This window comes from Leopardus geoffroyi, chromosome C2 (genome assembly GCF_018350155.1).
Source record: "Leopardus geoffroyi isolate Oge1 chromosome C2, O.geoffroyi_Oge1_pat1.0, whole genome shotgun sequence".
Lineage (NCBI taxonomy): Eukaryota > Metazoa > Chordata > Mammalia > Carnivora > Felidae > Leopardus > Leopardus geoffroyi.
Window position 1 is genome coordinate 129,188,005 of NC_059333.1, and position 26,220 is coordinate 129,214,224.

At 44.1% G+C, this 26,220-nt stretch overlaps 1 protein-coding gene across 1 annotated transcript in view; it reads right to left on the minus strand.

The window, feature by feature from the left end:
• LOC123610401 (serotransferrin-like) overlaps nt 1-26,220 on the minus strand; it is a 60,864-nt gene that overhangs the window by 29,477 nt on the left and 5,167 nt on the right. The window contains exons 4-18 of the mRNA XM_045501003.1: nt 25,384-25,560; nt 24,489-24,636; nt 23,570-23,625; nt 22,839-23,017; nt 21,944-22,121; nt 20,359-20,513; nt 18,907-18,997; nt 18,309-18,347; nt 16,452-16,610; nt 13,703-13,847; nt 12,482-12,546; nt 9,330-9,514; nt 7,944-8,133; nt 6,170-6,202; nt 501-887 (exon numbers count right to left, since the gene is read on the minus strand). Coding sequence (XP_045356959.1) covers nt 501-887; nt 6,170-6,202; nt 7,944-8,133; nt 9,330-9,514; nt 12,482-12,546; nt 13,703-13,847; nt 16,452-16,610; nt 18,309-18,347; nt 18,907-18,997; nt 20,359-20,513; nt 21,944-22,121; nt 22,839-23,017; nt 23,570-23,625; nt 24,489-24,636; nt 25,384-25,560 — 2,187 coding nt within the window. The remainder of the gene's footprint in view (nt 1-500; nt 888-6,169; nt 6,203-7,943; nt 8,134-9,329; nt 9,515-12,481; nt 12,547-13,702; nt 13,848-16,451; nt 16,611-18,308; nt 18,348-18,906; nt 18,998-20,358; nt 20,514-21,943; nt 22,122-22,838; nt 23,018-23,569; nt 23,626-24,488; nt 24,637-25,383; nt 25,561-26,220) is intronic.

Sequence of the window (26,220 nt, forward strand, 5' to 3'; positions counted from 1 at the left end):
CTTCTAACGTGTAACCTATTTAACACCGTCCAGGGACTCCACCGAGTGCCAGCCACTATCAACTGCCAACCTTCCTGTGTCTACACCCCCATCCCGACTGTGGACTCCTCAAGGGCAATCTTGTCTTACTATATACTCTCAGTTCCCAGGACACAAACTTGGAATAAAGAGCCCGAGAGTCTTGGTAATAAGAGCAAAAAAAGGAAGAGGGGGTGGGGGTAAGGACCACGCGCTCAGGCATAACAGGGGCCGATGAAGAAAGAGTAACCAACCCGTGCACCCAAGGACCAAGACGTCCAAGGGTCGCGGGAGATCCTCTTTAACGCAGCACTACTCCCGCTGCTTCAGGTAACAGGGCAGGTTGGTGTAAGAAGTTAGTCTCCCTCTACAGATGCCCCTCAAACGCCTTCGCCTCCCGGCGTCGGCAATCTGCACAAGCCGAGTCCAAGCCGGGACCCCGCCCGCCGTGAACCCGCCAAAACCACCGGCCACCTCTTTACCCAGCGTCAGCAGCACTGCGAGAAGCGCCACCACGATTGACAGCAGCGTCGGGTCCCTCTGCTGTAGCTCCTGCCGCAAGGAGTCTAAGTAGGGCTGGAAGGCGCCACCGACACTGCCGCCATTCCCCATCCGCCGCGACTCCGCGGAAGCCATGGCTGAGATGCGTGTCTCCAGCGCCGCGAAAGCAACGTGGCCCTGGGCACTGCGCAGGCGGCCGGAGCGGAGCATCACGGGAGTGGTAGTTCCTAAGTTGTATTTCCTCCTTTCGGGACCGGGATAGCGAAGGTCCTGATGGGAGTTGCAGTTCTCATGAACACTACATCGAGCCAGCGGTATTTCACGAGTGATACTTTTATCTTTTAAGATAGGAGTCAAATGTCGCCACCCTTTTCATAGTTGTTGACGGAATGATGGATGAATAAAATGAATAGCTTAAGAAATCTGCACTGAGGATTTCCAGTCACTCGCTTTGTGAGGTGAGTCTTGTGAGGAACTCAAGCATCACACAAACATTTCATCTGACTATAACATGGCATGGGATTTGACAGAGGATGTACGGTGCGACATGGAAATACAGAAAGGGACGCTTAGTCCGCCTTAGGTTCAGAGAAAAGCTCCTGGAGCAACGTGACGGGAACTGAGCATGAGGGATGCGTTAGCTTCCGCAGGTGTAAAAGGAGAAAGCTTTGTGTTGAAGAAAACGAGCAATTCAATGCACCTATACTGTAAATCTAGGGCTGTAACTGAGATTTCTTTTTTTTTTTTTTTTCAACGTTTATTTATTTTTGGGACAGAGAGAGACAGAGCATGAACGGGGGAGGGGCAGAGAGAGAGGGAGACACAGAATCGGAAACAGGCTCCAGGCTCTGAGCCATCAGCCCAGAGCCCGACGCGGGGCTCGAACTCACGGACCGCGAGATCGTGACCTGGCTGAAGTCGGACGCTTAACCGACTGCGCCACCCAGGCGCCCCTGTAACTGAGATTTCTACACGGAGAGAAGCAACTAGGAAAATCAGAGCGTGGGGTGGAGCTGTTGAAAACTGCAGCTGCCATTCCTCTCCAGAGCGGGCAGCCACTACTTTGCCAGGCAGACATATGTGGGACCAAAGTGGCCCGTTCTTCCAGTTTTTCCAGAGAAGCCAGAAAGGGAAATGCCCCATTTTTCAAATTTCAGCAAGTCATGAAAAACATTAAAAAAAAAACACACAAAACAAAACACTTGTCGCCTAAATAAAACACCTATGGGGCCAGAAGTGGTCAGCTTAGGGGCTGCCACTTTGCATTCTGTCATTAAGCTGGTATCATTTCTGCAGAAGTGGCAGGAGATGAAGCGGGAAAGGTTGGCAGGAATGACCTGAAGGGATAATGTGTTATGCTGAGGAGCCTAGATTTTATCCAGAATGCAATGAGAAATGTCATTTGGGGGTAACATAGATGAATGGCAGATAAATGGACAACTGTGATTTGAGAGAGGAGAGACTGAGGCAGGGAGACCAACTGGGAGCTGTTCAGTGTTTTGGCAAAAGATGCACAGGGTCTGAACCAGAACAGAGGTAGGTGTGGGAAGGAAGCCACAGATTTGAAAGATGTGTAGAAGGAAAATATAGAATGTGGTGATTCATTGGATATGACGAGTCAAGAGGGAGAGTTATCAGGACTGCATCTGAAGCAGTTGGTGCGGGGTACTGGAAAGATCAGAGTGCATAAAGTGAATTAGAGAGGGGCTTCGGGACTGAGGGCATAACCAGAATGAAAATTGCCTCTGTTTTCTATATATTGAGTTTCGGATGCCTCTGAGCGTGGGGAAATAGGTTCTACTTACATAAATGGGTTAGAAAAAAGCTTAGGGCGGAAAACCCCCGCCAGAGGCAAAAGTGCCTGAAGTTAGGTAGCCAGATACTGTAATGGGATCATGAGCAATTTGTTATATCACCTGCAGGAAATTACTTTCCATCTGGTGCCAATGTATCTTCATCACAGACTCCACTTGCCCCCGGACCCTTTGCTTCTTACACAAACAAGTTAATGATTACTATCTGATCGTTTTCTTCACGTTCACCACGTGTGTAAGATCTTGTTTTCTTCACGTTCACCACGTGTGTAAGATCTTGTTTTCTTCACGTTCACCACGTGTGTAAGATCTTGTTTTCTTCACGTTCACCACGTGTCTAAGATCTTGAGTACTCAATAAATACGGAGATGAAACCCCTATTAAGGCCTCTTGTCTCCTCTCAGACATTAGCTTCTCTCATATTCAATTCTGCATTTACTCTCTTGCTGGACAAGACAGAAGTCCAGACTCATAGTCTGTGACATCTGAGAATTCTAAAATCTTATGTTAAGCTGGTGATCCAGTAAACAAATGTACATTTTCAGCAATAGGTGCTATATTGTCATCTTAGTGTCAAACATAAACAAGTGGTCATTAAAATCATGGAGAGAATGGAAAGTGAGGAGAAAGGAACTTGCAGAGAAGCCTAATAAAGAAGAGTCAGTGACAAAGGAGTAAAACATATCCTGGAAGTGGTCAGCAGCATGTCTTGTAACAGAGGGGCTCCTGTGATGAGGGCTTGAATGAAAAGTGAGCTCAGAGGAAACAGTGGGGTAAGTCGGGGGGTAGGGTCATGGTATGGAAGCAAGACTGTGGTAGATGGAGAAGAGGATGGTTAATGAAGACAATTGTCAACATTAATGAGTGCTTGCTAGCACCAGGCATTGTTTTAAATAATTTTAATTTATTAATTTGTTTAATCCTCACAGTGATCCATTATTCCAATTTTACAGAGGCAAACTGAGGCAGGGGTTAAGTAACTTATCTATTAAGCCCAGGCAGTTGGGCTCCTTTATGCTTAACTATATGCTCTAACATAGTACAATTCATTTTCCAGGCATTCCGTTGATAAATGTAGGCAATAGTCACTCCAGATTAAGAAAGGATGTTTAGGATGTGAGGCTAAAGAAAGTAAACCAACTACTTTATTTTAAATTAGAACTATCAATTAAAACTATCAGAACTGGCAGTAATTTTACCACATTCTCTTTTTTCTTTCTTTTTATGGTTCTGGTCCCTGCTCTGTATCCACTCCCCAGTGCATGCACACACGCACACACACAAACATCCTTTATAATAACCATTGATTCCTCTGTTAGGAGCTAAAAATGCAGGGAAGGAGGAAGGGCCGAACAGGAGAACACTCACCATAACTGTCCTAACTGTATAAGAATTTTTGGCCAGAGCTATGTGAATGAAAAAGTGCTTGGTGGTAAAATTTAGGAATGATGAAAGAATGGTTTAACAAGACACAGATTTTTTTTTTCCAGTATGTTTCCTGGTTAAAGGCAGAAGAAATGCCAGTCTCATGAATGAGAGCAGGAGGGAATCTGCTGTTTCCTGTCCTCTCACATCTCTGTCAACACATGCTTCCAGGAGGTGTGTGGAGATGAACCCAGAGGAAGGACAGGCAGATACTGACTGCTGCTTGCTGACCGTGTTTTGCTCCTTTACTCAAATAGCAAATGAAGAGAGTTCTAGTGAAACAAACATAGACAATTTTTCCCTCTCTCCCATTAATTAAAATGTCCCATTCTCCAGACACATTTCCCCCTGTTCTTCTATTCCCAATAGCTCCAAAGCACACTGGAAATGATCTCAGACTCAGGGACATCAATCGTATGATTCCCGTATTCTGGCTTATCTCTTTAACTTTGTTTCTTTGGGGGGAAAAAAAAAACACTTAGATGATTTTTCTAAAAGAATTAAAATAGGACATGTTTGTCATATTAAAAACTCAAGCAATAGTGAAAGATCAAAGAAGAAAGCCACAAATCACTTCAGATTTATACCTGTAGTATCTGGTGAACATTACTTCATTTTTTTGTACATCTATACTGATAAGGCAGTCTAGAGAGAGGAATAAATCAAAATAAGCAGAAATCATTTTAAGAGACTACAATATGCATAGCTGCATTTACAGTCACTAGAACAGTGTCAGGCTTGTAGTAGACAGTACATTGTTGATAAAATTAGCTTTGTTGCCTCATTGCAATAAGACCCCAGAGGAACTGTTTCACCAAACAAATGTAAAGAGTTATTATAGGATTTAGGGTAAGGGTGGAGTTTAGGTGAATATCAAATAAGGCAGAGTGCTGATAGGCTCAAAGCTGTGTGTAAAAAGGTCAACATCAGGTCCTAACTGCAAGTGGACCCAGCGTCCTGTTAGAGATATGAATTATTGTGTCCAGAAATCCCCCATCTGCGGTTCTACCCCTGAGTGTAAATTGAGGCTGTAGTAGGAGTGAAGTAATAAAGGGGCAAACTGGAAAGTCACTTAGAAGGCAAAATCAACAGAACCTGCTGGCATTGGCTATGGAGTGAGAGAAAATAGTGAATTGAAATTTGACTCCTTGGTTTATGACTCCTGTACGTGGATAGAAGACCATGTCTTCAGCTGTTGTCAAATATACGGAAATGACAGTTGGACAGTTAGGGAAGCAGAAGAGGGAAGGGGCAAGATGATCCCCTCTGTTTTCTATTCGTTGGGCTTCTGATTGCTGTGAGAACTGTGTAGTATAGATCCATAGGCAGGAGGAAGTATGAGTATGGGGATGCAGGAGGCAGGGGCCAGGAATATAGTTAGAGATGTAGGTGCCCCAGAGTCATTCACATTGTGTAGAGAGGGCCTAGAAAGTAAGAGCATTGGATCAAGAAAAGAAGCCCGAGAAGATTTCCCTACAATTTCAGGGCTGGCAGGATGAGCCCACGGTAAGACCACAAATGGACAGAGAGGGGTAGGAGCCAAAGCAGGGAGCTGCCATGTCAGAGAAATTTGAGAGAGTTCCCAGGAAGAGTGACCAGTCAGCCATTCAAGTGCAGTAAACAGACTCAGGAATGAAAGAATTAAAATTGTTTTTTACAGATGGCAGATGGGCCATGACGTTGGCCAGGGTAGCTGCAGGGAAGTGAGTGGAACAGAAGACTGATTTCTGTGTGTTCAGCCTTTAATAAGAGGCATGGAAAGAGTGAGCCTCCACCTTTCAGAAGAAGGAGAGGAGACAGGGCAGTGACTACTGTGGGAATCAGGGTTAAGTGATAATTTTCAGATGTTCCAGTGATTCACTTTTCCAGCCCGTTAGAATCAGAACCTCAAGTGTACCTGATAAAAACCATTAAAAATTTTTAAAAATGTATAAATCTTCTATATTTTTTTCAAGGCAAAAATAGCTGTACTCCACTGAACACTCCATTTCAATAACTCACTCAGCATCCTCCTTCCTGCCCCCCCCCCCAACACACACACAGCCACTTACACTTGATTCTGTTACAATGACCATGCAGACCCCTTTCAGAAAGAATTCCTACTTGGCTGTGGTACCACAATCAAAGCTGTGGAAGATGTCAGATGAACTTGAGCTCTGAAGGAAGTGCTCAGTTGCAAATGTATTTAGTCAGGTAGTGTTTAAAAAAAAATTCGTCCAGGCCAAACATTTAGAAAAGAATGAAGTTTTTAAAAGATAACACCATAATAATTTTTATTTTATGTTCTGCAGAGGCACCACTGCCAAACTGTGAAGCCAAACAAACCACTCAGGCTAGCGAGACCTAAAGGGAAGCTTATGGGTCACATGAGCTCCCATCTCCATCTGGTGTGGCTCCACCTCTTGCATTTTAATCTTTGTGGAAAGTACAGGCCTCCAGGAGTTCTGTGGAGCAGAGAAGAGAGGTAGGTCAGTCAAAATCTACTTATATTTATTTTTTGTTGAGTGAATGAGCAGTTAAGCCAGAGACAAAAGCACTCAGACGCACTAGGGGTCTACAGGTGAACTAGGCCATTCTCCCAGTGGCCTTCTCCACTTGCCCGCCCAGCTCCTGTATCTTTCTGGGCAGTACTGTGCACCAAGGATGGTAACATGGGTTCCCTGCCCTGTATCATCCCGCACCTTGTGTCTTATAGGCATGTTTCCTATACCTAAATCCATGTAGCTGGAAGGAGCCTGGTGGGACTGTCCTCTCTGGCCTCCTTAGTCAGGTGAGGAACTAATAACAAGTACCTGGAACATGCCAGTTTCCAAGCCAGGGGCTGGGGAAGGAGCAAAGAATAGGAGACCAAGACTTTGTCCTTTTCTGGAGGATATAGGTTAGGTAAATGTAACCTGGGTGCTCACAACGGTGGCTGTGGGTAAGCGTGTTCCTTACGTTGGAACTATGGGACGCTGGCACAGACCTGCTGAATCAGTATCCCCACAGCCTGTGAATCAGTATTTTAAGGACCATGGCTCACTTATATGCACACAGGAGTTAAAGAATAACCTCCCCACGATCTCGCGGTCCGTGAGTTCGAGCCCCGCGTCGGGCTCTGGGCTGATGGCTCAGAGCCTGGAGCCTGTTTCCGATTCTGTGTCTCCCTCTCTCTCTGCCCCTCCCCCGTTCATGCTCTGTCTCTCTCTGTCCCCCCAAAAATAAATAAACGTTGAAAAAAAAAAATTAAAAAAAAAAAAAAAAAAAAAAGAATAACCTCCCTCCATCCACATGTTATTCTGTCACCTCTTCCAAATGATTTCAAGGGATTCAGTGATGTCCAGCATAGTTAAAGTGCAAAGGTGTGTTTTATTGTTATTTTGAGGCTTAGAAAACTGGTGTTCTCAATAAGCAGTAGGTATAGCAACTTTATAATTATAAAAATTGTCATTGTTCAAGCTCTCAAAAGCAGTGCTGTGTAAGGGAACTTTCTGTGATGATGGAAATATTCTGTTTGCTCACCTGTCTGTTGCTACATGTAGCTACTGAATGCTTGAATTGTGGCTGGTGTAGCTGAGGAAGTAAATTTTTAACTTTGTTTAATTTTAATTAATTTAAATTTAAATAGCCATAAATAATTAGAGGCTGCTATATTGGACAGTTCAGCTCTATATAAAAAGGAGTTTAGTAGGGGTGCCTGAATGGCTCAGTCAGTTAAGCATCCCACTCTTGATTTTGGCTCAGGTCATGATCTCACAGTCGTGAGATCAAGCCTTGTGTCAGGCTCAGCATGTGGATCCTGCTTGGGATTCTCTCTCTCTCTCTCTCTCTCTCTCTCTCTCTCACTCACTTACTCAAAATCAATAAATAAACTTTTTTTTTTTTTTTTTTAATTTTAAAAAAGGAGTTTACTGCAGAGCAATGAGCATTGGGTACATACAACCTCTTCCTTTCCCTAGTAATAACATGGAATTCTTCATGTCTGGGCAGTTCATTACCTTAATGCCCTGAGCCTGTGTCCACCTTACCATCTGCCCATACAAGAAGCCTTTCACACGCGCTGGGATTACTGTGTTCTCTCATCATCTCGTCTTGTCTATTGGTCATCCCCAGAGGGCCACAGCCCACTCCTCCTTTTCTACTCACCACCTAGAACCCCACCCGTGTTTGCTTGGCATCTTCCCCCATGCTGTTTCTCTTACTCACTTGAGGTGGAGCACTGTCTCAGGTTAGCAACAGCTGTGATATACTCTGCTCCTAAGTAAGATTTATATGTTGTGCCTTCCGGAAGTTCGGCCAAACATTTTGTGTCATCCTTGAACAGAAGGTCCTTGGTTTCTGATTGGAACATACAGAACTGGCTCGAGCAGTCATTTTCAGTTTTTCCAAACAACTTCTGTCAGATAGAGGGAAAACACATGAGTGTCTGTGGCAGTGAATAGCTGAGAAGACAAGGATTGGTTTCAGGGGGATGAAAGCTGGAAACCAGCCCTGGGGAGGAAAGGGAAGCTGCAGAGGATGCCTCAGGATGTTTGCATATGTCTCGCCTGGCGTTGACCCATTTTTGGCCCCAGCTTCATGCTTTCATGAGACCCCATGTCCTTTATGGGGTGCATCCTAGTCTCACCTCTGGGAAGTCCCTCCCACCCACTTAGTCATTCCTGACTTCCCTGATCTCTCTTCCCCACTTCATTGGTTATGGCCTTGGAGAGTGCTTCCAGGAAATGAGAGGACAGAAACATGTTCCTTCCAAGTATTACTATCAAAGAAGATATTAAACGGAGCACAACAAGGGGTGGTATAGGTAGTTGTTAAATTTCATGTTTGACTGCATTTTTGATCCCATCTTGGGCAAGAGGCTTAACTCTAGGCCTTGTAGGATTATAAGTGAAATGATGATTACAAAAAGTTTAACATTCCATCTAGCACCTAAGAAATGTTCATTAAATGCTAATTATTATTATCATTTACCTTAAGAGGGCTCACGAAAATATGCTATCTTAATTTTTTTTTTTAAAGAAAACTAATGGCAGGCAGGAAGCTATTGTTGAGGGGAAAGTGGTGTTTGTGGGTAGAGGACTCTCAGGATTAGAATATTCAGGCAGCCTCTCCCCCTCCCCCTCACAACAAGGCTGGCCCTGGGTTGCTTGTTCTCCCCAGAGGACAAGCTGCCTGAGGATAGAGGTCCTGTGTTTCTGGCTGTTGGAATGGTTCTCAGTCTCTCTAAACAAGAGAAATACAGTTCACATTTCATGACTTATATCAGTGAGGGCTAGGACACAGGATTACTCTCCTTCATTTTCAAAAAGGATACAAGGAGAAAATGACGGTACCATAGAGCAAGGTCAAGGGTGAGCAAGAAAGCAGATGCATGGACCCAAGAGCCAGTGGATCACATGGGAACTAATCTCCAGTGACCTGGAGATATAAGCAGACCTGGGCCTGGGAGATCCAGTTCCACAAGTGACAGCCTCCCAATTCTAGTTTCCAGAAAGAGAATGCTGGAGTGAGGGCTGTGCTTAACACTGAACTCCCCCAAATAATCCACACACACCCAGGAAGAAAAAATGGCAGGCCCCGGCTTGTCCATACCTGCTGCTCAAGTAATGTTTTGCTAACACAAGCTGCCATATCTTTCCGTGAGACCACAGCGTGATTCGGGGCATGGGCTAGGAAGCATTCTTTAGCCTTTGTCACAGCCTTCCTGCTGCCATCAGGACACAGCAGCATAAAGTCTTCCATCTTCAGATCCTTAGCCCAATGTTCACTGTTATTTCCTGGGGACAGAGAAGGTGGGTCAGCCACAGCTGATAGCTTTGGTCAGGCACCCTCACTGAGGGCACATAACCAACCCACTGACATGTGAAGGACCTAGAGCCATTGGCCAGCAGAATGCACACACTGAGGTCACAGTGATGTGGAGAGGAAGAGACACTCACATCTATATAAGTCTGATTCAACAGATTCAACACTCAACCAAGAATGCCTAGTGACCATCCCTACCAACCTGTCCCACCCAACCAGGAGAAAGTGAAATATATCTGTGAATGATGTTCAAAAACATCTTCATTTCTACTAAATTCCAAAGCATCTGGACTTCTTGCTCTAGCACAGAAAGAACGTGGCCCTCTGTGCAATGCAATCTGGCATCAGCAAGCAAAAGAACTTCCCCCGGGGCCATTTTGCAAGCTGGACCAGTGTTCTAAATCTGATGTGCTCATACTGGTTCTACATGAAAATAAACACACACATGCTTCTGTGCGTACAGGTCCATATCCTGTTCTCAGCTTCTTCATTGTTTCTGTAATTTCCCTGAAAAAGAAGAAAATCTCACCCATTTTCAAGGTTTCCTTCCTCCTGAGGCACTTCTCAAATGTATTTTCCTAGTTTTTACTTCTCATCTAAAAGGCAGTGTTGCAATCTTTTTCTTAATTTAATTTTCATTTAATTTTATTTAATTGAACAACTAATGCATTAATTAGCTACCATAAAGCTGTGTATTATTTATAAAGTAAAAATACCTCTTTTCCTACCCTCCCCAAATATAGACTTACAGTTTTAATAGAAAACTCCAAATTGCCTGTGTCTCTCCCATAAGTAACTGCACACATCTTTGCTCACCTTCTAACATTTATCCTGCCCTTTCTTACCATTCCCTTCAACTCAGCTCCCTCCAAATGAAACCCACCATCATTCTCTCCAAACAAATTCTGTTCTACTTCATAATTTAAGCATTTATTCAATACTATGTTGTCCGCCCTCTGTCAGATACAGTCTTATTGGAGCGGGAAAATAGCATATAAACCAAAAACAACAATTCCGGATGCAGATAGTAACATTTTCTATTTATATTTCTAAATGCTGTATGAGCGGAGAACCATCTTGGTGAGAACATATTCATTAGGGAGAGATGGCTGGAGGAGACATGGTTTTAGGTGTGTAACCTGTGTTACACATACTGACTGGGAGACTAACCTAGGCCCAACTGTCAGGGCAGACGATAAAGGCCTCAAAAGGGATAGAAGCTAAGAAGAGGAGTGGATTTTGAAAGAAATAGTAGAAGTTTGGACTCATAGCGGTTGAGGTTGCAGTGCCAGTGAACTTTGTATATAAAAATGGCCACATGGCAAATAGAGACTCCAGGGTGTTATTTAGAAGGCAGTTGAGGCCTCTGCTCTACCTTCTCCTCAGGGGGTATGGATTTTGGAGTCATTGCAGGGTGCAGAGGTGAGACCTAGAGAGAGAAACCCCACTCAGAACAGTACCAAAGAAAAAAAATTTAAAAATCAAGGGGTAACAAAGAACCAATCTAGGGGTAAAACTCAAGTCATAGGAAAAAGGGCAGCCTTTAAAGGAAAAAGCAAAAGTCATGGGAGAAAAGAAAGAAAAATTAGCCAACACAGTAGTCCTTCAAGTAAGTACTTAGCAACTCCTGTGTGCCACTTACCATAGTTGGGGTATAAAAGAAGGAAAAAGAGCTCAAAGAGTTTCTGTAGCCACAGTTTATTACAGAATGAGACGAACCCAATGTACTAGTCATATGGATGGAAGATTCTGTTGTGGGATGGGGGCATGCATCTTGGAAGGATTCTCAGAGGAATTGGTGATAAGCTAGTTCATTCTAGATGAGTTGCTGGGATGATCTGGGGTTGGGTGAAGGGACATGAGAAAGGAAGCGAGGTAATACTTACCTGCACTGTAGCAGGTTCTCTAAGCAGTTAGTGATAGGAGGGGGCAGGTGGAGTGCTCATTCTTACTAACTTTAAAAAAATTTTTGTTAGGTTTTTTAATGTCACGGCATCTAATATTCACCCACTAGTTTTAGTACCCATTGATGATTCTTGTTTGAAACAATTATTACTATATTGTTTGCCAAATGATAGTTTTTTTTTAACTGTATAATTATAGTATTCCTCCATTTATTCTTGTTCCACAATAAGGAAGATGTTTCCCTTTATCCTCATTTGCTTAATCAGGATATTATTATCCCATATTCCCATTTTATTGAACAAGTCATTATCTTACTACCATTATTATTTCTTCTAGTGCTCAAAATGTCCCAGATTTGGCCAGTGGGGATCATTAAAAATGGCTCCTGTATATTTTGATATATCCCAAAATTTTCACCATGATGTTCCAGGCTCACCTTATATTTTTCCTGCCCCAGCCCTAGAATCAGCTATTTTTCCAAGTGTCCCTGCCTCCTGCTATTGGAGAATGGTTCTAGAAGTAAAGATCTTGGTGTTCATTCCCTCTGGTGTACTATTGTCTCTAGGTTTTTTTCAGTGGACCTAAAATATATTTGGAATATATATATTGGGCGAATATATATATATTGGACCCAGAAATATAGGAAATAGTTAAAAAGGACCTTTTGGGGATAATTCACAAAATCTTAGTATGGGCTGTGAACATGGTAAATATTAAATGCATGTTAATATCAATTTCCTGATCTCAGTAATTATAATGTAGACATATAAGAAAATGTCCTCATTCCTACAAAGTGTGCACTGAAGTATTTAGGGGAAAGGCAATGCCTGCACCAATTCAGGGCCACTAGAAGAACCTCATGGTCCTTACCATTCTGCCTACCCAGGTGAACACTTCTCTCTCCACTGAAAAAAACAGGTCAAGGGTCAGAGCTCTGGAGTCTAACAGAGTACATACACATCCACAAAGGCATCCTGACCATAAGTGAACCCAGAAACCCCAAAATGTGGGGACAGAGGAGCATGTGAACATACCCCCAGTGTTCTCCTTGACAGTCTGGTCTTTCACAAAGGCCACGTCTCCCTTCTCAACCAGACACCTGCAGAGTGCCAGACAGAGAGAGAGAAGAGAGAAGGTCAGAGAGACAACATCTGTCATTCAGGAGGGCCACCTGATAGATCCAGGGCTAGCCATCTGATGTCAGCAATTGTGACTCCCATTCTATCACTAATCTTACAGATTACTAATGTAAGTAATAAAGAAAAGAAAACAAAACCTCCAATTAGCTTTGTGGTTATCTAATCTCAATTCCATACACTAAATGCTAAGTTATGGCATAGTTTCTTCAATAGAGCTACAGCATTTCCCTAGCATCAATAGAGATATTAGAGGGGCAGTGTCCCAATATGGTGAGTCCTTACTCACACTCTACTTTGTAAAAATTGGGAATCTGTGGACTGTGAATTGTTTTTTTACACTAACTCACCAGGTGGTTCTAACTGGAGAATTAGGATAACCTTTCTTTTCTCCTTCACTACTGAGAAGTTCAGTTAGAATACCACCATCATTGTGCAGATGATGGACTCATGAACTAACACAAGGCTGAATCATAAGACAGTTAAAAAGCAATAAGGTCAAAAGGTGCATAGGCATCTTTGTATAAGTAACAAATACCCCATGAAATAGAATTGGCAGTTGGGAATGTAGAAGTCCTGCAGGTTACTTTTGTGTATTGCCAGGTGAGTATGGCCATAGGTTCCCCAGAGGTGCCTAGAAAAGCATGAACCAGACTCCTGACTCCGTATTCAACTATGGCAGTGTTTCCTCACCTTGGCAATTGTGACATTTTGAGCCAAACAATTCTTTGTTGTAGGATGCTTTCCTGTGTGTGTAAGATGTTTAGCAGCCTCTACCAATTAGATGCCAGTAGCACCCTCCCCCAACCCCATTTGATCATCAAAAACATCTCCAGACACTGCCAAATTTCCCCTGAGGGGAAAATCACCCCCCTGTTGAGAACTTCTAATCTGCATTGTACTGTCAGTCTTTGCTATGAGAGCCAGGTCTAGAGATAGTGTTCTGGAGGCACTTGGATGCTCCTTCACACAGGGTTCTAATAGAGTTGCCAAATGTGGCATCCTAATACATGCAAGACTAACAGGCCAGGAACATAATAATCTCACTTTAGTTCCTAAAAAGCAATCTTGTCAGGGCTGGGTTTATCATTATATTTGTGTCAGGATTAAAAGACTCACCTGAAAGCCCCCGTGTAACCATAGTATCTCTCATGGCTATTGGGAATACACTCTTTTCCTGGAGTTTTTGCCGAGCCAACACACAGAGCACAGAGACTGGAATTTCGCATAGATCCAGGGGCACAGCTCTGTTCGAAAATTTTATCTGTGTAGAAGGACAAGAGAAAGTCAGCTCCTCCTAACTGAATCAATATGAGTAGCTTTCATCTAACACATAACAGGTGTGTATAGCCCAAGTGGAACATATTCATTCTGTGACCCACCACCAAGTCAGGACCTGCCAGGTCCAATAAGTTTTCTTTCTTTAAAAGAAAACTTAATTGAGGCTGGGAATAGATGTCAGTAGAGCATTACAAGTCAGGTAGAGAGGATTCCATGGGTATGTGGATAGTGTCATCATTTATCTAAAGAGAGAAGAGAAGGAAATGACATGAAAATTGACATAAAAGGGATAAAATTGAAGGTCTCACTCCCTGAGCATGTGCCACTTGTTTTTAGGATTTTCCTTCCATTGCTATTTTTTAGAAGAGTTTTAATAGAACTTAGAACTCCAAACTCAATTAAGAGCTTGGGGGTTTTACTCACAGCTCAGCTGCTCTCTGATGGCTGTGAAACTGCCAGGAAGTTCAGAAGAGCAGAGGTAGTGCCCTTGCTGGTGGGGAGCCCAAGCTTTCTGGGTATCACCCCAGCCATACTTTGCCTCCTCTCAAACTGCTGTCAGAGAACACCCCAGTGCAGAAATATCCCCGGTCCCTACACACAGGACTTGTCTGGTTCATAACTGTCTTCAGAGGACTCTCCTTTATTTTTATTTTTATTTAAAAAAATTTTTTTAACGTTTATTTATTTTTGAGACAGAGAGAGACAGAGCGTGAATGGGGGAGGGTCAGAGAGAGAGGGAGACACAGAATCTGAAACAGGCTCCAGGCTGTGAGCTGTCAGCACAGAGCCCGATGCCAGGCTCGAACTCATGGACCACAAGACCATGACCTGAGCCGAAGTCGGACGCTTAACTGACTGAGCCACCCAGGTGCCCCAGAGGCCTCTCCTTTTAAAGCAGTTGCACATATTTGGAGGTGTCAAGGAGGAAGTACTCAGAAAGTTGATGTAAATAACCATTAGAAAATATTTGTCTATGGTTAACTTACATATACATTTTTCAGGGGTAGAACTAAACTCATACCTGAAGATATTCAGTGGACACAGAGAATAAACTGGTTTTTACCGCTTTGAAAGGGCCTAAGAGCTGGGCAGCCCCTCAGTGAGATTGCCAAGACCTTAAAGAGATCCAAGGATTCCACACATTCACATTACCTAGAAAGCCCAGTGGCAGGGATTGTACTGTCCACCCAACAGTCATTTCCCCTTATTCCTTAGTAACAAAGATCTAGTTGGGTTTTTTTCTTTTAATTTTTTCTCCATTGTTTTTTATTGGGAGATAGATGACATGTAACATTACATTAGTTTCAGGTGTGCAACATGATTCGCTATAGCAATACATTGCAAAATGATTCCCACAATGAGTCTAGTTAACATCCATCACCGTATGTTGTCACAAAATTTTTTTTCTTGTAATGAGAACTTTTAAGATCTGCTTTCTTAACAACTTGGAAAAATGCAATACAGTTTTATTAACTATAGTCCCCATGCTGTACATTACATTCCCAGGATTTATTTAGTTTATACCTACAAGCTTGTATCTTTTGCCCCTTCACCCATTTTGTCCATTGCCCCACCCCCCACCTTTAGCAACTATCAATCTGTTTTCCATATCCATGAGCTTGGGGTTTTTTTTAGATTCCACATATAAGTGAGATTATGCAGTATTTGTCTTTCTCTACCTAAAATACTTCACTTAGTATAACAACATCAAGTTCCATCCATGTTGTTGCAAATGGCAAGATTTCTTCCTTTCTCATGGTTGAATAAAAGTGTTTTGTATGTGTGTGTGTGTGTGTGTGTGTGTGTGTGTATCTCAAATTTTATTCGTTCTTCAGTGGACACTTAGGCTGTTTCCATATCTTGGCTGTTATAAATACTGCTGCAATGAACGTGGAGATGTATATAATTTTTTGTTAGTGTTTTCCTTTGGACAAATACCCAAAAGTGAAATTGCTAGATCATATAGTAGTTCTATTTTTAATTTTTGAACAAAGTTCTAGTTTTATTTGGGACAGAACATGCCCAAATAAAAGAGGACATTCTCGAACCTCTGTTACAGCTAAGAGTGACTGTGTGCCTGAGTTTTGAACAGTAAGAAGTTACTTGAAGTAATTCATTTAGATTTCCTGGATAGCTCCTTTAATAAAGCGACAGCAGGTGGCATTGCACTTCAAGCTCCCTTTATTCCTTGCTCCTTGAGGCTGCCTGAATCATGGATGTGATGGCTACCATGGTTGACCTTGAAGACAGAGGCCCTGTGCTCACAATGGTGGAACAGAAAGAGAGGAGCCTGGGCTTCTAGTGACCATATCAGCCAGCCATGGACTGCTTACCTCTTTTTTTTTTTTTTAAACGAAAGAGAGAAGTAAACATATGTTTACTCAAGCCATATGTGCAACCAAAAAGAACCAGTCTTATTTAGCTCCCCAGCCTTAGTAACCCTTTTAGGTATCTCCTTGAGGTTCATTTTAACCAAATTTTACTATTATAAAACCAGGGCCACAGCATTTTGCACCATACCACTTTTTTCCAGAATACCTCTTTCCAGCCTGGCTCTGATCACAGCACCCTCTCAAGATTCACTTACCGAATTCACAGCTGTTGATCCTGTTGTAGAGCAGGCCCATGGGGATGTTCCAGCCAGCAGTTCTATCTACTGCAGTGTGGCAGGACTTCCTGCCTTTCAGATTGTTCCAGGTGAGGGATTCATCTGCTGATTTTTTAACCACAGCCACAGCAAGATACCCTACAGGAAAGACACAAAAAAAGAAAGTATTAACAACCCCAGGCCTTCCAGAGTATCTATCTACAATCAAAACCTGCCATTTCCCTATGGAAACAAAATTATCCCGAATCATTCCTTCTGCCTTTGAAAGGGTCTTCCCAATAACTGACTGAGATGTAGCACCTGGCATGCTCAGTAGAGAATGCAACTCTTGATCTCAGGGTTATGAGTTCAAAACCCACACTGGGCATGGAGCCTACTTATAAAAACAAAATGTGGGGTGCCTGGATGGCTCAGTCGTTTAAGTGTCTGACTCTTGATTTTGGCCCAGGTCATGATCTCAAGGTTCGTGAGTTTGAGCCCTGTGTCAGGCTCTGTGCTCACAGTGCAGAGCCTGCTTGGGATTCTCTCTCTCTTCCTCTCTCTCTTTTTGCCCCCCCCCCCCACTCATGATCTCTCTCTCTCTCTCTCTCAAAATAAATAAATTAATTTAAAAAAACAAAAAAGCAAGACTGAGAGGAAGTACCAGTCATTCTGTCAGATGGAGATTATTCTGAACTTAAAAAACAAAATAGTAAGAAAAGATCATCATCAGAGCAACGGTTGGTATACCAGTCTTCCCTAAATGCATAAAACTAGTAAAGTTATAAACCAGCAACTCACCTTCCACTGTGGGGTATCAGAGGAATGGATACTGAAAAGCACATGTGACTCTTACATTTTATACAGTCACAATTAGGAAAGAGTAGTAAATGACCAAATAAACTACAGGGAATATTCTGGCCATGAGGAGAATACAGGTTTGCACCAAAATAAATATGTGAAGTAGAAATTCAAAATCAAGTCAGCTGCCATCTGTAGCAGGAAATACAGGCTACTCCTAAAACTGTGAATAGAATATCAACCCATGATTTCAACCTTCCAATTTAGTTAATTCAGTCAACTGTTCACACCAGAAAACAGAGAAGCCTTATCTGTGGAGTAAGACCAGGTCTTTCTATTTTCAGCTAAAGAGTCTGGCTCCTAGAATGAGGGGGAGAGGCTGGGAGGTTGTAACAGGGGAGGTCACAAGGACAAAGTTGCACACTAATGGCTGGAAAATGGCTGGAGAGATCTGAGCACCGGAGCTCTGGGACCCAGTGATCACCTTGACAAGATTTCCAGTCTTGTTCCTATCCCATCTTTCTAGACCCACCCCCACCAGAGCATTAACTGAGAGCCAAACCGGCCTGGGTTCCTGGGCCCAGCCTGGCTGGGAGACTGGGTAATTTCATGCTCCTAGACATATGCCTGTGTGAGCCGCTCTGCTCAGGCCTGCCAGGCACATATGAGCAAGACTCCTGGTGCTAACTCTCATCTAAAACTGTCCAGGCCTCATGTAATACAAAGAGTTGGGAGTGGTGAGGAGGGTGTAAATTTGCTTGCTGGGTATAGGAGCCTAGACAACTTGTAACCTCATGAGCTGTTGGTCCTCTTATGGCATCCTTAAAGGATGACAGTACCCACTTAATAGGATTAAATGAGAAATCCTGCATGCAAGTCATGGCAAGTCTAAAAGAGTAACCATCATTATCAATTATCATCCTTCTAGGGTTCTTTTGTATTCTAAAAATTGGTCTCTTCTATTGCCTTACCTACTTCTGATTTGAATTTAAATATACCTTACCCTTTCCCCAAAGTAATAAGAATGAAATTCCTGAGGTACCAATCCCAACGCACCTTCCTCTGGCTTTTTGCTACAGTCAGGGCCTTCAGTTTCTGGAAGAAAAAAATGAAAAAATCATTAAACATTTATTCATTGAAAGTCATGCCATTTCTATGTGCAGCTCAGAATAAAAAGAGCCAGGAAAACAACCATTCCAGGCTGTCTGGATGATTCAAGTTCACTTTCACTCACTGGCCTCTGGAAGTTAGCCAAAAATTGTGCATTTCAAGTTTCCTGCTCTGTTTTGACCTGTGGCCACAGTCGTCCGGCTATACTTGAATCCCTGCACTGGGACTACAGGAGAAGTGATTTGAGGAAGCAAGAAGACCTTCCAGGAATCCCAGCTGTCCTCTGCAGAGAGGTCACTTTTAGCTGGAACTTCCCAGTGCCAAGCTTCCTATCCCCCTGGTGGAAAGTATGATAGAAGATTCCGTCCTTTGCCATGACTATGGGGATTAGAGATGAGGGGGGGAGCCCAGAGCCTAGGAAGCAGGAGGTGCTCAGTAAGCAAGAGCTTTATGGCCAATGTGGTGTGAATCAGGCTATGATTTTCCCATCTCTTCTCACTGGCCCAAAGGAAATAAAACACTGAGAGACACTCCCTACACTTACTGTAGTTCTCTGCCAGGACAGGCACTAGACCACACTGGCCTGCTATGTAGATGAAGCCTCCATCCAAGCTCATGGCATCAGCCTCTCCTTTCTGCAAAGACACAGCACATTAAAGCAGGTGAAGAGGCTATCTCCTGTCCTACCTGTCCTTCCAGCTGTTTCCTTGAAGCAGCCTTCCCAGCACAGGCCACGAAGGCCCCAGGAGATAGCAGGTACTTATACCAGACCCCTAGAGGATCTATCAGTCAGGAACACCCAGCACAGAAAATAAAATGTACTCTCATTTTCACATCTCATTCATGATGAACTGATGATTATTTTGGGGTGCCTTGCTTAGCTTTTCCAGGAGCAAAGACCCACATTGAGTCCTCCTATCCTCTCATAAGGATGCACTGTCCTACAGACATTTCTACAATAACTTTCTGGAAACCAAAGTTCTTATTTGTAAGACAGATGAGTGGCATCAGGGACACAAGGCCATGTCTGTGGCATAGAATGCCTCCTGATGGGGCTCCGGCCCTGAATCATGGCCATGCGGTTGCATTCTCTTTCAGTGCTTGGTGTAGTCAAAGTGTTACTGAATGAGTAAAATATTCTTGAACGACCTAATTGTCAGGTTTATAAGCCCTGAATTATAGAGATGCTTAAATTCCATAAGATTGCCAAGCTTTCCATTGGGCCTGGCAATATACTTTTTCAAAATATACCCTAAAGGAGTAATCAAATATATGGGAAACTATCTCAGTAAAATGTATGATTCATAAAATGTAAAACATGCAAGTATAATTCATAACAGCAAAAAGACAGAGACTAAATGATATTATAGATAATATGGATAAATGGCTAAGTAAACTGCATCATATCCACACTATGAAATAGATTACAACATTAAAAGATCATGTTTTCTAAAAAATGATTTGTGACATAGGAAAAGCTAACTAGATATCAGAAAAAAAGTGTAGTGAATTGTGAATATGATATGATCCCATTTAACAGGATTTTCTCTGAGCTAGAAGATTATAAGTACTTCTCATTTTCTTTTTTGTACCATTCAGGATTTTCAAAATTCCAAAAGCAGGCATGGGATGCCCTTGTGATCAACAAAGCTAAACTTCTGCCTGCTTGCACAATCAGCACAGCCCTGTCACACTTGTCATGGCACACCATGGGTCTCAGGCACACCACACCATGGTCCAGCCTCCCATAAGCGGACACAGCTCAGAGTGCCCTCCACTGTGTACTAACACCAGGAGGAAACAGAACCCTAAGGAGCCCTTCAGATCCATAAAATCAAAAGTACTGAAGCTCCTGTGGGGGTGGGCTCCCACACATGAGGGCAAGGTTCCTGGGAAAGCAGGTTTTTATATCATTCCTAAGAACACTCACTCAGCCTTAGGAACAGGCAGAGAGCCGTGGTAGAGATGCTGCCCTGTGGGGGCAGCAATAACATACCGCGATCATGGCAATACAGTCTTCGGTGGACTCGGCTGTTTCACACTCTATTTTCCCTACGCTGTTTACGCTCCACGTATCACACTTGGCCTTCTCATGGTGACTTATTGCACACCATTTCACCTTCTTGCATTCATCCTTTGAGGTATCAGAGCCTAGGGCATAAGGAAGAGAACCAGATTTAGATGAGGCCTCAGAAGTTCCTGCTGGCTACGAATACTGCTAACTGTCTTCATGAAAGTGCTGGGATTTTTCCAGCAATACACAAACAGATCCCATTCAAGGAATTAATAGCCTTAGAAAACAAAGGTAGTAACAATCTCTTTGTTGTATCATTTAGACGATAATTTCTTGTAAGAAGCCAACTTCACTCACAACCCCTCTATCACTTCAGTCAGGCTCTCTTCTTTTTGAAATAGCACTTAACTACCTGAGTTGTTCCTTTTTTTTTTAATACTTTATTTTTTTAAGTTATTTATTTATTTATTTATTTATTTAGAGAGACAGAGGGAGAATCCCAAGCAGGCTCCATGCTGTTAGCACCAAGCCCAATGTGGGGCTTGATCTCATGACCATGAGATCAGGACCTGAGCCAAAATCAAGAATCAGACACTTAACCGACTGAGCTACACAGGCACATCCTGAGTTGTTCTTATTTATTTGTTCATTGTTTATTATCTGTTCCCTGCAGGAAAACATAAGCTCAGCCAGGGCAAGGGCTATGCCTGTCTTATTCTCCAAGGCACCCTCATTATTCAAAGGCAGTGCCTGGCTTGTGGTCAGTGCAATAAATGTCTGCTGAATAAATGGACATCTATTCAATTTTCAAGTTCAGTTCAAGTCACTTCCTAGGGGAAGCTTTCACACAGCTCCAGGATCTATTTTTCTTTGTTTTCATGGTCTCATCAGACCATGATATTTTGTTTTGTTGTGTTTGTTTTCCCTTCTTTTGAGCAAATCTATCATTTGTAATCAATCATTCAGTAGAGTGACTATTCATTATTTGTCTTCTCCACTGGTGAGAAAGTTTTATGGCAGCGGAATCTTATATATGTTGCTCTCACCATTGTATGCGCAGCACCTAGCACAGTTTATGGCTAGATGATCAATAAATGTCTGTTGAATGAAAGAATGATCAAGCAAACCCCACAATGATCCAAGGAAGTTCAGGAGCAGGATTAACCCGTCCAGAGCTCCAGTTTCATTATGGCACATGTTGATCATAATATGGCTGCAGATGTACAAGTCTGTAGTAGTTTTGTTCTTTTTGCCTTACTTTGTGCCAGGCTAATTGGTTTCACAAAGTGGCCAGGCAGGGTGGCCCTGATTTATACAAGGGAAATAATACTAGTATCAATCCAAATCATTTTAAGCATAAGTTTCCTTCAATGCCTTTTGGTGATATCCGGGCTCATCTCACGATGACCAATACCATTTAGCATCAGTCTGACACTGGGTGGCAAAGCTGGGCAGATAAAGAAATGTCAGGGTGGGCTTCTGGTACCTGGAAAGAGTCTATTGCTGGTCCCTGCCCTTACCAGGTTTCCTAGCTCCTAAGGTCACATGATCCTTCCCTAGTACTTACGCATATCTTCCCTTAGATTCCGAACAGCAGTGACATACTCATATCCCAGGTACAGCCAGGTGTCCATTTTAGGGGGAATCCTTAAAAGCCCTTGGGCAGAATCCTTAAACAGCAGGTCCTTCCCCAAAGTTGAGCTGAAGAGCTGGAAGGCTGTAGATTTGTCTTTGCCATAATGTTCCTGTATATAGTAAAACACAATAGTAAATGGCTACAGCAACAAGGAATGCTGCAAAAGGAGACTGAAGAAAAACAAACCCCCCAGAAAATGAAATTAAAACCATGGAATTTTCAAGATTCCAGGAGAGAGGGCAGACAGGCCTGCTCTTTCCCACCCAGCAACTTCCCCACCCCCAGCCCTCTTACAGTCACGCAACATGTTTCTGTGGCCTATCCCCCTGGCTGGGTTGACAGCTCACTGAGTATAAGAAATGGATCTCCTTCAGAGGCTGACCCTGTGTGATTACCACTTAAACTCTTGATAGATGGAATGGCTTGATGAGAGGAGGTTGGCTCAGTGCTGGGATTCTGCTGCTCTAAGGAAATAAAGCTGGCTGTGTGTGTAGCACCCTTGTAGTCAGGCTGAGGGACATTGGGAAAGAGATCATTTCCTTCTGGGGATGTCATGGAAGGCCTTATGGGGGGAGGGGGTGTTTGCCCTTGGCCTAGAAGTCCTGGTTTAGATAGAAAGAAATAGAATTAAGCAGTAATGCAGGACTAGACCCCGTGTGACTCTGAGTACCTGCTGGGCACTTTCACACAAGTGGATAATATGTGGCACAGTTCCCACTATGTCCTGAAAACAAGGAATTCCATAGTGGCCAGAAGGGAATGTAGGAAAATGCCCCAAATCCAATCAGGAACCACTAAGCAGGAGGGACAACAGTGAATTCAGTACCTGGGCCTGGTTGAGAAGCTCCCAGATCAAGTCCTCCTTGCCCCCCACACTTCGGGCCACAACAGCGTGGGAAGGAACCCTGGCCAGGTAGCAGTCCTCATATCTATCCACTGACTTCCGGGAGTTGTCCCGGCAGAGCAGCTCATACTGGTCCCTGTCAGCTTTGTTTGGCAGGTTCTCTGGGGGAAGAAAGCCTGGATGAGCCAACTGTAGCCAGGACAGAGCCATGAGCTGTAGTCTCTGTCCCTATCCCTTGCAATCCCAATAAATCATAACATGTACAAGCTGAGATGCCTAGAGCAAATGAAAGCCAGAGCACATAAGAGAACTGACGTTAAGATCCCACAACCAGTCACAGGCAAGGAAGCTTCTGATGCCTAGTGCAGGGGTGACTGCCTGACACCCACAACAGGTCTCATCTCAGCGGGCCAAGTTCAGGCTGAGGTCAGCCAGACGAGCCCCCAATCCTTTGCTGTGGCAACATTGACCGGCAAGAAGGGTTCCTGTGTCCAGGAGGTTGAATTATGGAAAGAGGCCCAGGAGTCCAGGTGAGGACCCCATATGTACACAACTCTGCACAAGTAGAAGCCCAAGCAATGATAAAGGAGGAACACAGTATGCTCATATCTAACTATGGCCCATGAAGAGGAATGCAGAAGGAGGAAAAAAAAAAAAAAAAAAAAAAGCCCACAGCCTGGAGGAGATATGCAAATTCTTCTCCTGTCATTTACCCAGTACTGTGGAGTGCTTGACAAAGGCCACTTGCCCAGCGTCATCCATCAGACACCTGTGGGAAAGAAATACATTAAAAGGATTACTGCAGGGTAGGCCCTTCTCCTCAGGCTTAAGGGTCTGTCTGATCACACCATACAGCTTGGGGACAAGGGCAGAGCCTGGTGAAGGCCTCTGAGCAGACCCACAGCTGAGGAAGCGCCATGGGGCACTGATATGCTACTAAGATGGGAGGATGAATTTATAGGAACTAGAAATCCCTCATAATGTTTCCCAAAGCAGCAAAAAAAAAAAAAAAAATCATCGAAAATATTTTGATATAGAACAGAGTTTTCAAATTTCTGAAATGGAAGATAAATATACATCAAGTCTCCTAAGAGAGGAAATGTGCCCTTGGCTGGCTATCAAATTTTAGGATATAACCAAGGCAAAAGATGTAGCAAAAAATCAGCCATTGAGCTGTCTGCACAGGGGTAGTGAGGGAAGACAGGAGAGAGGCCAGTGCATTGAACACGAGACACTGCTACAATAGAAAACAGAGGGTCAGTCACAGAAGAATGGTCCAGACACTAAGGATGTGCCTGCCTCTTGGGCTCTGCTTAGCCCAGCGAGAGGACACATTGGGCAGGTTCATTGGGCTAGACTAAGTTCATTGGGCTGGACTAAGAAATCAAAAGCTCTGGGGAGATAGACAGGGACTCCAGGAGAGGTGCTTCCCTATCAGATATCACATGAAAGGTGTATGCACTGGCCTGGCCTGGAGGAGAGTCCCAGCTGAATCACTGAGTCACTGTGAAGAAATTAGGCCTCCTGGACACCTCTTTGCAGGCTGGGCTCTGCTGTGGGCCAGGTAGGGTCTCACAGCCTAAGGACATTGGACACTTTGGCCATCATAGAACAGCAGCTGGTCTCACTCACTTGAAGGCACCTGAGTAGCCGAAGTATGGTTCATGGTTGGAGCAGGCACACTTTTCTGTGTCTTTTCCCACACACAGTTGACACAGTTGGGGGAAGGCTGTCCGATCCACACAGGGAACACAGCTGCCCATGAAGAAATTGGACGCTGCTGCTCAACATAAGACATGTAACACAGGCCATGAGCCACCCTGGCCACACACCATGAGCAAGCTCCCAGTCCAGGATCATGAGAGCACGGAGAGTGACTAAAGGAAAACCAGTACACCCAGTCCCAGCACACCATTATATGTGTTCACTGACCAAGATCAAGGTTTTCCAAGAGGGACAAGTTAACCTTTGTCCTCCGACTTCCCTCCCCAAGAACTAGGCCTGTGCCTGCCATTGACCCAGGCCTGTCTCAGGTTGCTGTCAGCTCCCCTCTCTGCCTGTCAGACTGGAACATCTCAGAGAAAGGTTTCCTCTAGGAATCCTATCTGAGAGATAAGAGACCCCCATATAGAGGTACAGGCCAAGTTCGTGGCCAGCAGATGGCCACCAGAAAAGCTCCAGCAGAATGGGAAACACACCAGCCACAGACAGGAAAGAACCCCAGGGAAGTGAACAGTAGGGCCGAGCAAACTTGGTCCTGACTGAAGCCCTCTGTCAGGCTTGATGCCCTTCCACCACCCCATTCCTCATGACAGCCGCTGGTTGGATGTTAAGAGCTCAGAGAAGAAAAACACAGCTGACACCTCCCAAGGACTGCTGATGTGGCAGAACTGACCAGCTTAAAGTTGGTATACCTCCCACCTCTACCCCCAAAACCCATCACACATGATCACCTGATCGTGTCTGAGCAACCCCAGTTTGGCCTGTGTAGGCCTGCCTGATAGCACTCACCCTCTTGCCCACTTACCCCTCAGAAGAGAGTCACGTGGCTCAGGCAACTTCCAATAAAGTAAGCCCATGGGGATGTTCCACCCAGCAGACCTGCCAAGGCCTGTGTGGCAGGATTTCTTGCCTTGGAGCTGGTCCAGATTGAAGTCACTGGTCTTTTTCACCACAGCCACAGCATAATAGTGGGTTTTTTTATCTGCAAAGGGACAGTGTGAATGAAAGACCTTTAGCCTGGGGAACAGTTGGAAACATTGCTCCTTGCTGCTGGGCTCCTGAGTAGAAAAAGGGAATCCACAGGGCACATTTCTGTTGGGTTGGGTCATAAAGAGAGAGAGATCAGGAAAACCTGCCTTGACTTGCAGGGGAAAGAAGGCACCACAGAGAGAACATTTGTAATAACCCTCCAGGCAAACATAGGGGCAAGAAGGCCACATACACATGTGGCCCAAATACTTTTGCCTACCATGGCCCTGCAGGGTGTCTGTCTGCCTATACCTACCAACCCAAGCCCACCAGGAAACTGGAGTTGTGGCACAAGGACCACATTCAAAGTACTTCCTGTCCCCTGACACAGGCCCAGGGACAGCTGGTTGCTCTCAGAAGAGATGCAAGGCTGTTGGGGCTCTGAGCATAGGCTCCAGTGTGGTCTCTCCCCTGTTTGTGGCACCTATGGTTCTTGGAGGGCTCCTCTGTGTAGCTCTCAACCCCAGTAGTTCAGGTCAGGTTGTACACAGCCTGCTCTGTTTCTCCAGGGAGCACATTTCCTGGCCCAGAATGTCAGTGTCAGGAGCACCAGTCCTCAACCATCCCAAAGCCCCAAAGGCCTTGAGTTGTGTCTTCAGCAGCTGATAAGACC